The sequence below is a fragment of the Chrysochloris asiatica genome, unplaced genomic scaffold (assembly GCF_000296735.1).
Source record: "Chrysochloris asiatica unplaced genomic scaffold, ChrAsi1.0 scaffold00204, whole genome shotgun sequence".
Lineage (NCBI taxonomy): Eukaryota > Metazoa > Chordata > Mammalia > Afrosoricida > Chrysochloridae > Chrysochloris > Chrysochloris asiatica.
Genome location: NW_006408722.1, coordinates 2,086,490 through 2,099,510, shown reverse-complemented (window position 1 = coordinate 2,099,510; position 13,021 = coordinate 2,086,490). Strand labels below are relative to the sequence as shown.

Sequence of the window (13,021 nt, the reverse complement as noted above, 5' to 3'; positions counted from 1 at the left end):
GGCTTTAGGAAAATATCACATTTATCTGTGGATTTTCAAAGGCTCCAGTGTATTAATTTAATATATATACCTGAATATTAAGATGAAAGCAATTTTCCATTAACTGCCAGTGGCCTCATTTGTTACACTCAGCCCTAGAGGGCCTCGAACCTCTGACTAGTCTTACACGGTCTGCAACAAACCCTGTCACACACCTTTTTTATTTTAAACCATTCAGTGTTTCCATGTTCTGTTCGAAAAACTGCTTCTTGGTTCATGTTTAGATTCCTCATGAGCACAATTAAGTGTTCTGGAATACTCATACTTTGTAATATTGTCCATAGCTTGTCCTGATCCACACAATTAAAAGCCTTTGTATAGTCAATAAAGCACAAGTAAACATCTTTCTGATATTCACTTCTTTCAGCCAAGATCATTGGACATCAGCAATGATATCCCTCACTCCATGGCCTCTTCTGAATCTGGCTTGACCCTTGGAAATTTCTCTGTAAATGTTTGCTTGCAGCCATTTCTGTATCCCCTTTAGTAAAACTTTACTTGCATGGGATATCAAAGATATTTTCTGATGATTTCTACATTTCATTGGAATGGGCACAATTCCAAATTGTCTTTGGAATGGGCACAAACATGGATCTCTTCCAATCAGTCGGCCAGATAGTTGTTTTCCAAATTTCTTGGCAGAGATGAGTGAGTGCCTCCTGTGACGCCTCACTTTCTTGAAAGATTTCAGTTTTTAATCCATCAATTCCTGGTGCCTTGCTCTTTTTCAGTTCATTCAATACACCTTGGACTTCCTCCTTCAGTATAATTGACTCTTCAATATATGCTACCTCTTGAAACAGTTGAACATCAACCATTTCTTTTTGGTACAGTGACTCTGTGTATTACTTCCATCTTCTTTTGATGCTTTCTGTATCATTCAATAATTTGCCCAGAGAACCTTTCAATAATGAAAGTCGAGGCTTGAATTTTTTCTTCAGTTCTCCTAGTTTGAGAAATGCTGAGTGTGTTCTTCCTTTTCAGTTTTCTGACTCCAGATCTCTGCACATTTTGTTGTAATATTTGATTATCTTCTCAAGCTGAACTTTGAAATTTTCAGCTCTTATACCTCCTCATTTCTTCCATTTGCTTTAGCATCTCTATGCTGGAGAGCAAGTTTCAGTGTTTCTTCTGACATCCATTTTGACCATCTCCTTCTTTCTTGTCTTCTTAATGACTTTTCACTTTCTTCATGTTTGATGTTCTTGATGTCATCCCACAACTCTTCTGGTATTCAGTCTTTAGTGTTTAATGTATCAAATCTGTTTTTTGGATGATCTCTAAATTCAGGTGGGATATACTCAATTGGCTCTCATGGACTTGTTTCAATTTCTTCAGCTTCAATTTGAATTTGCATATGAGCAATTGATGGTCTGTTCCACAATTAGTATGTTGTTGTTGTTAAGTGCCGTCGAATTGGTTCCAACCCATAGTGACCCTGTATAGGGTTTCCAAGGAGCAGCTGGTGAGCTTGAACTACCGACCTTGCGGTTCAAATGGCTTTGCAGTCTAGGGCATTAATCCACAGTGCCACACCAGTATAGCTTGATCTAAATGGATTATATATATTGATCTTATACCCTGCCACTTTGCTGAATCTTTCAATGAGTTACAATAATTTTTCTTGCTCAGTCTTTGGGATTTTCTATGTATAGGATCATGTCATCTACAAATAGAGAAAGTTTTACTACTTCTTTACCAATGTGGATGCCTTTAATTTCCTTATCTTGTCTTATAGCTCTGGCTAAGATTTCCAACACTATATATAATAGAAGTAGTGATAAAGGGCAACCTTGTCTAGTTCTTTTTCACAAAGGAAATGCTTTTAGTTTCTCTCCATTGAGAGTGATATTGAATGTTAGATTTGTATGTATGCTCTTAATTGAGGAATTTCCCTTCAGTTCTTACTTTGTTGAGTATTTTTGTCAGGATTAGATGTTGGATTTTGTCAAATGCCTTTTCTGCATCAATCAATATGATCATGTTCTTATCCTTTTTTTATTTATATAGTGTATTACATTGTTTTTCTAATATTGAACAATCCTTTCTTCCTTGGTATGAATCCCACTTGGTCATGATGCATTATTTTTTTGATGTTGTTTTTGGTAGGTGCCATTGAGTCAGTTCCAACTCATGATGAACTTATGCAGAACAGAACAAAACATAGTTTTAATGTTTACAAAATCTTCATCGATTTTCCTTTTCTTGATTTAATGTGAAGGTGTATTAAGTTTCTTTGAGGTTATCCTGAAATTTACTAATTTCTTTTCCCATTTAAAACAGCCTGTTTAAATTGAGATCTAGCTGACTTCCTTGCCGTTTGAAATTCTGTTACTGTACTTTCCCCCATTTTTGCTTTGTAGTTGTCTTCATTATAGATTGATATCTCTGATTCCCCATTTTTTGTCTTGTAGTTTTCGTTTACTCTGGGTACTTCTATATCAGGATTGACTTCTAAGTGCTGTTGCCACGTTTGCCAATCTCCTGTTGTTATCTGCTGTTATTGGTTCACAGCCCAAAGAACTCCCTTAGTATTTTTTTTTTTTTTTTAAAATTGGCTTGGTTTTTACAAATGCCTTTAATTTTTATCTGGAACTGTCTGATTTCACCCTTATATTTCAGGGACAGTTTTACTGTGTATATGATTATTTGTTGGTAGTTTTTTGTGTTTTTTTCTTCCTGAGTTTTGTATATGTCTTCCCATTGCCTTCTCGCCTACCTGGTTTCTGTTGAGAAATCTGAGCTTAAACTTATTGGTTTTCCATTTTGTAGGTAACATTTTGTTTTTCACAGGCTGTTTTCAGGATTCTTTCTTTGTCTTTGATTTTAGAGAATTTGATTATGATATGTCTTGAGTATTTTCTTTTAGGGTTCATTCAGCTTCTTCAGTGCTTATCTTTCATGATGTTAGGGACATTTTCTTCCAGCAGCTCTTTGACTAATTTTCTGGGTTTTTATTCATCTTTTCCTGTTCTGGAATTCTGATCACCTGTAAGTTATTCTTCTTCATGTTGGTCCACATGAAAATTTCACTTTCTTTTGATTTTTCATTCTTTATCTTGATTTTTATTCTTGCTTAATAGTATTAAGAGATTTATCTTCAAGCTCACTAATTCTAGATTACAGTGATTCAGATCTACTCCTTTGCCCTTTCTGTGATTATTCATTTCTGATATGTTCCTATTAATCTTCTGGATTTCTGTTTGCAGGTTTTGTTTTGTCTCCAGTTCTTTATATGTTTTGTTTTATTTTTCCTGTATTTCTTTTCTGAATTGTTTGTTTTCCTTGTCCATTTGGTCACCTGTTTGGAAGTACCTAAGTATCATTTTCTCAAATTTTATTTCAGTTAGTCCCAGTGCCTCTTTTTCCTCAAAAACATCTTCTAGCTCTGCTTCTTGGTTGTTTCTTTGAGCTACTCTGTCATGTTTCTTCATGTGAACAGAAATTGTCTGCTACTTTTGAGGTACTGTGGTACTGTATTTGTGTTAACGTCATGAATGTGTGTTGGTATCATTGTAGGAACTCACCAGCTGCCTCAGGGTGGATGTGATCAAGAGACGAGCTTGTGTGCCATTGTTTTTTCGCTGTTCGTATAGTTCAGTTTGGGGAGGATTTGGCTCACATTGGGTGTTGCCATTAATCCAGTGTATAGCAACTGGTATTAACTCTAGCCGAGTTGACAGGGCTGCAAAGGATATAGCTGTAACTGGGCTGTATGGCTGCAGTTGCTGTCTCCTGTCTGGTGAAGCAAGAAAAGAAAACACACACACAAACACATACACACAAGAGAGGGAATACAAACCAATAAACCAGAAAAAAATAGTGAAGAGATAAAATAGTAATGAAGAAACAAGAGAGGGAATACAAACCAATAAACCAGAAAACAATAGCAAAGAGATAAAATAGTAATGAAGAAAGAAGAAGCAATAAACAAGTTTAAACAGAAACTGGCTTTTTCTCCACCAACTGTGCCACCTTCTGGCCTCTTGTCTTCACAGCTGCCCAAGAAAGTTCAGGATGGTCCTGCTGCACCTGTCTGTCCTACACAAATAACCTTTCTTTCTTTCTTTCTCTCTCTTTCTCTCTCTCTCTCTTTTTTTTTTTTTTTCACCTATTCTCCACCCCACACGTCTATTCAGCAACTTGTCCTAGTGAGAGCAAGTCTAGGGCTGGCCAAGGCCAACTTTGCAGATTTGGAGCAAGGCCCACCTGAGTGGGGTTGTGGTGTATAGATCTTCCCTGTTTCAGTGGGAGTCACACCCTCAGTGGTCACCTCCTAGGGCCTTTGACCACCTGGAAAGCAGGAGCTTCCCTGCCAGACTCACCTGTGGTTACCAGCGGAAACTAGAACAGCAACAACAACAAAAAAATTGCTCCTTTGTCTCTGCCAGCTATAAATAGGTTTCTTAAACACGAATACATTTTCTTGTCTCTTAAGCCATTCACAAACACTCAAAATGGCTGTGGCAAGTCTGGTTGCCTGCCATAGTTCAGGAGTCACCTCCTCTCTTGCCATGTTTGCATAGCTTTTTCCCAGTAGTAATCTGCTTGATTATTAAGACACATATTATAAAAAATTATTTTATCCTGTAGCTAGAAAAGGTAAATTTAGAGACTAATATGACTCCTGACTGGACTGCAAACCATAAGGTCCACAGTTCTGACCCACCAGTTGCTCTTCGGGAACCCTATACAGGGTTGCTGTGAGTCGGAACCTACTCAACGGCACTTAACAACAAGAACAACATGGAAATGATTGGATATATCTTGATAGATCTTTTTAAAAATAAATTCCTGATAAGAGACTCTTATTTTTTTTTGTTTTTTGAGGGGTTGGTGTTTCAAGTTTTTTCTTTTGGTTGCTATTTATTTGTGTTGTAACTGACCCCTTTCTAATGAAAGTGAAATAGTAGGGACCATTCTATCAGATTCACATTGTGTGTTTTGGTGTTCTCATAGATAATAATAAAAATAAATCAAATCTCCAAAATATTACTTTCAGTTATTTTGTACCCTACATGACAATTGTCTGGCTCTAGCCACTCAGAGCTAGACACGTATCACGCGTTAGAAGGATGCCGTGTTCATATTGCCAAATAGGTAGACATATCAGGAGCAAGCTTGGGAATCCACACAGAACCTTATTTCTGACGGTCTAGCCACAAATTCAAGATTTTCTCACTATTCCTTCAAGATGTCAATCGCAAGCTTAGGAGCCTCCCATGTGTTCCTCTCTTCCAACAGTTGACTCCTACATTCCCTTGGGTTTGATAGTTTGTTGGAATGACTCACAGAACTCACAGAAAACACCATATTTAGATTTGCAGACTTATTATAGCAAGAAGATACAAATTAGGATCAGCAGAAAGAAGAGATACACGGGACAGAACATCCCTCCTACCCCTGTCAATGTCTTCCACCAACCAGGAAACTCCTGGAGTTTCCATGAAGGTCCAGAACCTTTATTGACTTCGTTGAATGATAATTGAGACCTTATTGCATATCAATGAATGAAACATGCCACACCCCCTTCTTCCTTGAGGTCAGCTGATACCAAGCCACAAATCAAACCAGGTCCTTCTGGTGTGACCAACTCCCCTCTCATTAACACAGATCATCTGGTGTAATCTTTAGGCTTTGATAGCAAAAGTTTCCTCAATCATTCAGTAAAATCCAATGATTCACTCTCAGGAACCAAGGCCATAGACCAAATTGCTCTCTGTAAGGTGATTCATTACTTCACAATATGTATTATATGCTACAAATGTAATTTATATTCCCTAGGCTATTTTAGCTGAGAACAGTGAAGTAACTGAAAGATTTCCATTTGTATCGATTCTGTTGGCGTTTAGGCAGATTTCCTTAATTTCCATATATTTTCTAGCTATCACCAGGGTAACCTACCTTCATAGCTGCCTCATCACATCAGTCTCTTTTTTAATGGTAATAGAATTATGTGTTTGAAAAAATTCTTTTGAGTTTAGAAAAGATATCTGAAAGATCAGGACAGAGAGAAACCCAAAATTAAATCATCGACTTCCTTATGTAAGCTTAATGAAATATATTTAAATCCACATTTATTGGTTTATTGAGGGTGAAAGTGCCATTGCAATAATTTCTAGTAGGGGAAAAAATAGCATTCTGAATTAAAGAACAAATTGACCAGTTGGTATCTTATACATTGGGAATTCGGTAAATCAAACTATAATAAAGGGTTTTATGGAAGACCATCATGCCTACTTTCAAGGCTTGTATTATTTATTTCTAAATCTGTATCTTTTTTATTTTATCATGCTGACTTTACCTACAGTTTGTGTATAAACAATTTATAATCTGGTAGCCACAACAGAAAATTAATGTAGGGATAGGTTATGACATTGATAATTTTTCTATTTTTATAACACCTAAAAGGAAACCAGTACCACATTATAAGAACTCATAGTTTTATTTTGCGGGGATAACAAATGATAGAATAATATGTAAACTTTTATAACCCTTATAGGTACATCATATTTTATAGTAAGATAGCAAAGAAAATATATCTTTATACAGTCAGTTTTCTGAAAGCACTTAATGATTGCACTCATAAGTTTTATTATCTTGAATCTTTTTTTCAGTTTGAATCACTTAAAGCAATATTATGTCAAGTAACACCTCATCAATGGTTCATAGGTATAATAAGTAAACCTAGTAATTGTAGCCTCTCTTTAAGTGACTGACGACTATAAGAACATTTTCACGTAGTCATCTCTCAATGGAAGATAAATGTCACAGCTCTTTGGTAATTGTTACAGATGTGACATTTGGTGAAACAGTCTTTTTGCTTTGTAGGTCTTCATATATTGACCTTAATAGGAATACTTTATCTCATGTAATTTATCCTATTAAGAAATGGTCATCCTTTTCAGAAATCTGTGATAACTTGACATTTTGTAAAATGTCCTATCTTTTTCCAAAATAAAACCATTTTTTTCAAAGTCAAATATAACATGAAACATTGGTGATACATAAAATGCTATCTTTTTTATTTATAAAAGATTAAAATATTGATTAAAAGAGCAGATCAGTTTTTAAAGCAATTCAATTCCTGTAAATATGTCTTTATCATTAAATTATTTTCTTTAGCAAATTATGCTTTCTCTAGATAACTTATAAAATGCCAGGGGTGCCCTGCACACTGAATCCCTTTCAAGAATCCTTTTTTAATATAGTTTGGCTTGTAGCCATATGAATGAGTCATCTGCTTATAAGAACATCTGTAGGCATATTTGGCCTCCTCAACTGTGCTGCTTCTGTTTGGACATTTCCAGGTTATATGCCAGCTTTCATGTTCTTAGATGATTATAGGCACATCTTTAATTTTAATGACATGATTTTTACTCTTTAGACTTTTTGTTTAGCATTATGTATTAAAAAGTGGAAATTTGGACTATCAGAAAACAGAGGATTTTCCAAAATCTTATTTCAAAATCAGTCCAATCTCTTCTGTTCACTGTAATCAATATGGAAATAAATTTACTATAAACTTAGCTTCTAGCCATTTTGGTGGCAGAGCCCATTGTCCAGGGCCAAGAAGACCCAATCAGGTAAAGAAGAGCTTGTCAGGCCTGGTTCTGTTTGAGAAGCCTCCAAGCCACTTGGCTCTAGGATGAAGGTTAAAGTCATTGTCATGTAGAATAGTAACAGCAGAACAAGGGAGACTTGGTCATGTTCAAATTTTCTTTCTTTCAGTTGGTCATCCTGAAAGGACATAAGAATTAGATGATATTACAATTTACTTTGGAGTTCTGGTGTGGCACTGTAGGATAAGCTCTGGACTGCTAACAGCAAGGTCAGTGGTTCAAACCTACCAGCCGCTCCTAGGAAACCCTATATAGGGTTACTGAGTCAGAACAGACTCTATGGCACTTAACAGCAACAACAAAAGTAATATAATGTTTTAAAAATATTCATTTGAGGTTATATTTCTTTCCAACATAAATTTTAAATTAGGCAAATTCTCCTGTTGTTGTTAAGTGCCGTGGAGTTGGTTCCGACCCATAACAACCCTGTACAGGGTTTCCAAGGCTGTAAATCTTTACGGGAGCAGAAAGCCTCATTTTTCTCCAACGGAACAGCTGGTAGTTTCGAACTGCCGACCTTGAGGTTAGCAACCCAATTCATAACCACTACGCTACCAGAGCTCCTAGATGGTCATTAATATCAGTTGTTCAACTGATTTTGTGATTCTGTGAAAAACCTTCTAAAGCTCTGTGTGCCAAGTATCATTAGCAAAGATGGCTAATGATAAATTATAAAAGAGACTCTTTTTTTTATCCAGAGTATCAATCAGCTCTTCCCCAAAGGTTCCATACAGTATCATAGAGATAAAGAAGTTAAATAAAATGATGCTTATCTTGGGGACTTTGGAAACAGCCTTTTTTAATGGAACTTATTATTTGTTTTGCAAGTGATCATTTTTTGTTTTTCTAAAATAACAGTACAGTCTGATCTTTTTTTCTTTAATCCATAGTGGGTTCCAGTGCTGCAGAATTTCAGCAACAAGGGCACACTCTGGGGTTTTGTGCCATTTGTGCATGAAAAACGACCAACTGAAATACCAATTCCAATTACCCTTCATATTGGAGACTACAACATGGATGGCTATCCAGATGCACTTGCTGTACTGAAGAATACATCTGGAAGGTATGGAAACTAAATCACATGAGAAATAGTTCTAAAGTAACTTCACTGTGTATTTCCTGGGTCGTGCAGTTAGATGATCAACTACAACATTTACAGCTCTAAACTACCCATTGTTGTTGTTGTTAAGTGCTTTCGAGTCGGTTCTGACCCATAGCGATCCTGCATAGGGTTTCCAAGGAGCGACTGGTGAGCTTGAACCACCGACCTTGTAGTTCAAACGGCTTTGCAGTCTGGCACATTAACTCACAGCGCCACTCCAGGACTTCAAGCTATCCATAGGTGCTTGTAATAGAATGATACATTAATATGTACAGCTCCTTAAAAAATGAACAGTGTGAGTTCATTCTTATTTCTTTACATGGTTCAAACTGTGTGGAATACTTGTGCTTTTTCATATCCATGTATTATGTAGAACAGAATGAAGATCTAAGTACAAAGCTTATTTTTCATTCATCGTACTTAATCATAAAAGGTCAATTTTCTTAACTGTCTGATAACCCATATTCCACTTGCATTTGGAGATTGAAAACCATGGTGGTTAAGACCTTGAGTCTCTAGGGTGAGGCAGCCTAGGCTTGGGTCCAGTGCAGCCACTAACCAACTGTGTGACCTTGGACAGCTGCCTAAATTCTTATCTAGAAAACGAAAGTGATAACAACCTTTGCCATAACTTGTCATGAAGATTAAATGTGATAAGAGCAAATGAAAAGTTTAGTAAGATACTCAACAACATACTTGTTTTGTAATGGCATTGAAATTTCCAATACAACTGCTGCTGCTGTGTGCTATGAAATCGGTTCCGACTCATAGCGGCCCTGTACAGGGTTTCCAAGGCTGTAAATCTTTATGGGAGCACAACGCCTCATCTTTCTTCCGTGGAACAGCTGGTAGTTTCGAACTGCTGACCTTGCGGTTCACAGCCTGATTCACAACCACTACACTATTAACACCCAATTAAGATTACTTCTACAGGCATACTTTGGAGATATAGCAATACCTGGTTCTAGACCACTGCTCTAAAGCTAATATACCAATAACACAAGTCACATGAATGTTTTGATTTCCCGGTGTATATATAAAAGTCATGTTTACACTAAAGGAGCTCTGGTAGCGTAGTGGTTACGAAAACATGGTGCCCATAGATTTGCTTAATACAGAGCTACCACAAACTTCAATATGTAAAAAAATAAATAATAAAAAGCACAGTATCTGCAAGAGGCAATAAAAGCAGACTGCAGCAAAACGAGGTGTGCCTTATAAGTAAATTTGAATGTTGCAGCTACCTTTGATTTATACAAATTAGAGGTAACAGTAGATAAACCAGTATAAGTAAACTTAGAATGAGTTTGACTGTTAGCAAGTTCCAGTAAATGAACATTCCTACATTCTAGTAGATTATTTTTTTCATTTTGTGGTTAAATATATTCCTTAGAGGTCATTCATCCTTTCCTCCTGTGTCATTTATCTATAATGGTTTGTCTTCTGACTATTAATTTATTGATCCTTGAATTAGCAATGATTCAGGTTCACATTCACTACCAGGTTCACAATGAAATGAAACTTCCCCAGGGGGAAAATCAGGCCTTTGTTGCTTTAAACACTAAATAATTGTCTAGAAATCTCATTTTTAGAAAAGCATGCATTTCTAATAAGCATCCTGAAAAAAGCGTACAGAAAATACGAAGAGTCAGTACTTAATCTATTCTAAAGACCTTAATTTGAAATCATAATTGCTCTGAGTTATGGGTACAAGATTTCCTAGGGACATTGTCATCATACTCTGTAATGTGAAGTTTGTATACTCATCACTGTATGTGTGGATCAAATGTGATGTAACCAAAACAGACTTCTGAAATGAAAGTGATTATCATTCCTTTTAAAGGCATGGTGGCATAATGAAACAAAGATGTTGTGATCAAGTCGATGCTGATTCATAAAACTGAGTAGAACTGCCCCATAAGTTTTCCAAGACTGTAACTCTGTGTACATAAGCAGATGGCCACATCTTTCTCCCGTGGAGTGACTGTGGGTTCAGACTGCTGGACTTTCAGTTAGGAGCCATGTGCTGGCCACCCTGTTCAAAAGAGTAAGAAATCATATATTAAATTAATTTAAGCCTATTCATCCTTTTTGTCATGTAAGTTCTTTTATCAAAATTTTCTCTTAAAACTGTCAAATACTTGAACTTCTTTTACTTTTCAATAAAAATGATGGTATCACCAACTAATAGAGCAGGGAACACTGTAACTCTACAGGGAACATAAGGTACAAAAGACAGACTCTTGATAGTTTATAAAAGTCACTGTTTAAAACCCAGAATAACTTTTTTGTCCTTTTGAAACCCAGAATAACTTTTTTGTCCTTTTGGGAAAGATACTTGAAGGATAGATTTCAGGACATCTGATTGTTTGTTAAATCGCTAGATGAGAAACATCTCTATATTTGAAAGGGAGATCTGCATCAAGCATAATTCAATATAACATTTTTTTTTTAATAGGAGGAATAACAAATATGGTGTGCATTATATTCCTTTCCTACAATAATTCACTTTTGATGAAAAAGCAGTTTACAATTTTTACATCATTTGAAGACTGCTTAATTGTTGAGAATTAGTACAGAGTTGATATTTCTAATTTAAACGGTTGCTACTAGGAGAAATCTGTGACCTTTTCCCCACAGGTTTTGAAAGTGAGGTAGGGATTAACTATGCAGATAAAATTGAAATCTGAAACTTGAACAAGTATTTTATGAAAAGAAATTCTAAAACCATGGTTTGTTCATTCATTTTGTAATTTTTTTTGTTTTGAAGGAGGAATATGCTCTTGCCTGGGTTGCTTTCTATTTTCGTTTTGCACTAAAGACGTACTTTATCATATGTTAACCTTTAAAATAATTTTACATGGAAAAAAATCTCTGCTAATGACATTTTATAGGCACAGCAAGTAACTCTTACTAACATTGTCAGAGATCAATGGTTTTACATCTGTATACCACACACTGAAAACCTTGGGGTTTTCCTCCTCCCTGTGACTGCCCCTGTGTTTTCGGTCACTTTCTATGTATAGTCACAGTCCCTTAGTTCTCTGAATTTTCATCTTTTGACAGATCAAAGACAAACTAAAAATACCATTTTTCCAATAGTGTACCCTTTTTTTTTTCATATATAATAATTTACATCACCAATTTTCATATATAATAATTTACTTTCACATTCTGCAAGTCTGCCTCCTGCCCACCAGCTCTTAGTCCCTCTCTTCCCATGAATCTAGAGTCCTCAGCCTCTCCCCCTCTCCATGCCACCATCTCTGCCTCTGGATAAGTTCCCTCATTCTGCTTGTGCTCTTCTCCCTTGATGGTCCTCTGTTTCTGGACTGTAAAATTAACCGCTCCCCAGTTTTTATTACAAAACTTCTACCTTTACAATTGTGACAGTTGCAATTAGTCATGATAACAGTTATTCACTACTGAATCATACAAATCTTATCCGCATCTCTTTTCACCAGACCCATCTAGACAAGATGAAATCTATTCAGTGGGGACTCTTTCTTTCCCCCCATATTCTTAAACTAAACTCCCTCTTGACACCATGTAAGCCAGTCACTTCGTGCCTTTATCGCTCCATCATTTTAGGAAGCCAATGTCTAAGTTGCCCGTCCCTATCTACCCTGTGTACAGAGGGGATAGCATTGATACATCATGTGAAGACTCCTTCACTTTCTGTTGTTATTTAGAGTAACTACCTTTCTGAGTATAGGTCAGGTTCATTTAATTGTAGCAATTTACCCTTGTTTCCTTTATCAAAAATATTTTGTGTGTGTGTAATCTTCCTCTAGTCAAGTTCTGATTATTGAGCCATCAAGGCTAGGTCAAATGGGTACTGTCTGCAAGTTTGGGTGTTCTTGTGCATCTCCCTTCACTTCACATCAGCTGGATGCTTCACTCTCAGTTTTAGCCCTCTGTGGTTATCTCCTTGTACATGGGCTCAAGTGTCTTCAGGTCTCACCACATGTTGGACCAATCAGCCCTTCATCTTCTCTCTCTCATCTCCAGATCAACAGGAGTCAATGTACTGTGGTTGAACTCAACCCATTTCTTCATTGCTGCCTTTCCCCCTCTTTCACTCACCAGTAGGCCAGTGTGGTCGCCAGCAAGCTTACATGCTTGCTTGTGTGTTTTAGAGGGGAGTTTGTCCTGAAGGAACTTGATTGCTAGGCTTGATGTCTTCATTGCAAACAGCTTGCTTATTCTTGTAGTAGCCAGTCATGCTAACATTTTTGTTTTGGGTTTTTCCTGATGA

The 13,021-nt window shown here is 36.5% G+C and overlaps 1 protein-coding gene across 1 annotated transcript in view; it reads left to right on the top strand.

Moving 5' to 3' along the window:
• Positions 1–13,021, top strand: part of ITFG1 (integrin alpha FG-GAP repeat containing 1) — a 392,891-nt gene that overhangs the window by 194,597 nt on the left and 185,273 nt on the right. Inside the window, exon 10 of the mRNA XM_006872566.1 lies at positions 8,552–8,724. Within this exon, the coding sequence (XP_006872628.1) occupies positions 8,552–8,724 (173 nt within the window). The remainder of the gene's footprint in view (positions 1–8,551; positions 8,725–13,021) is intronic.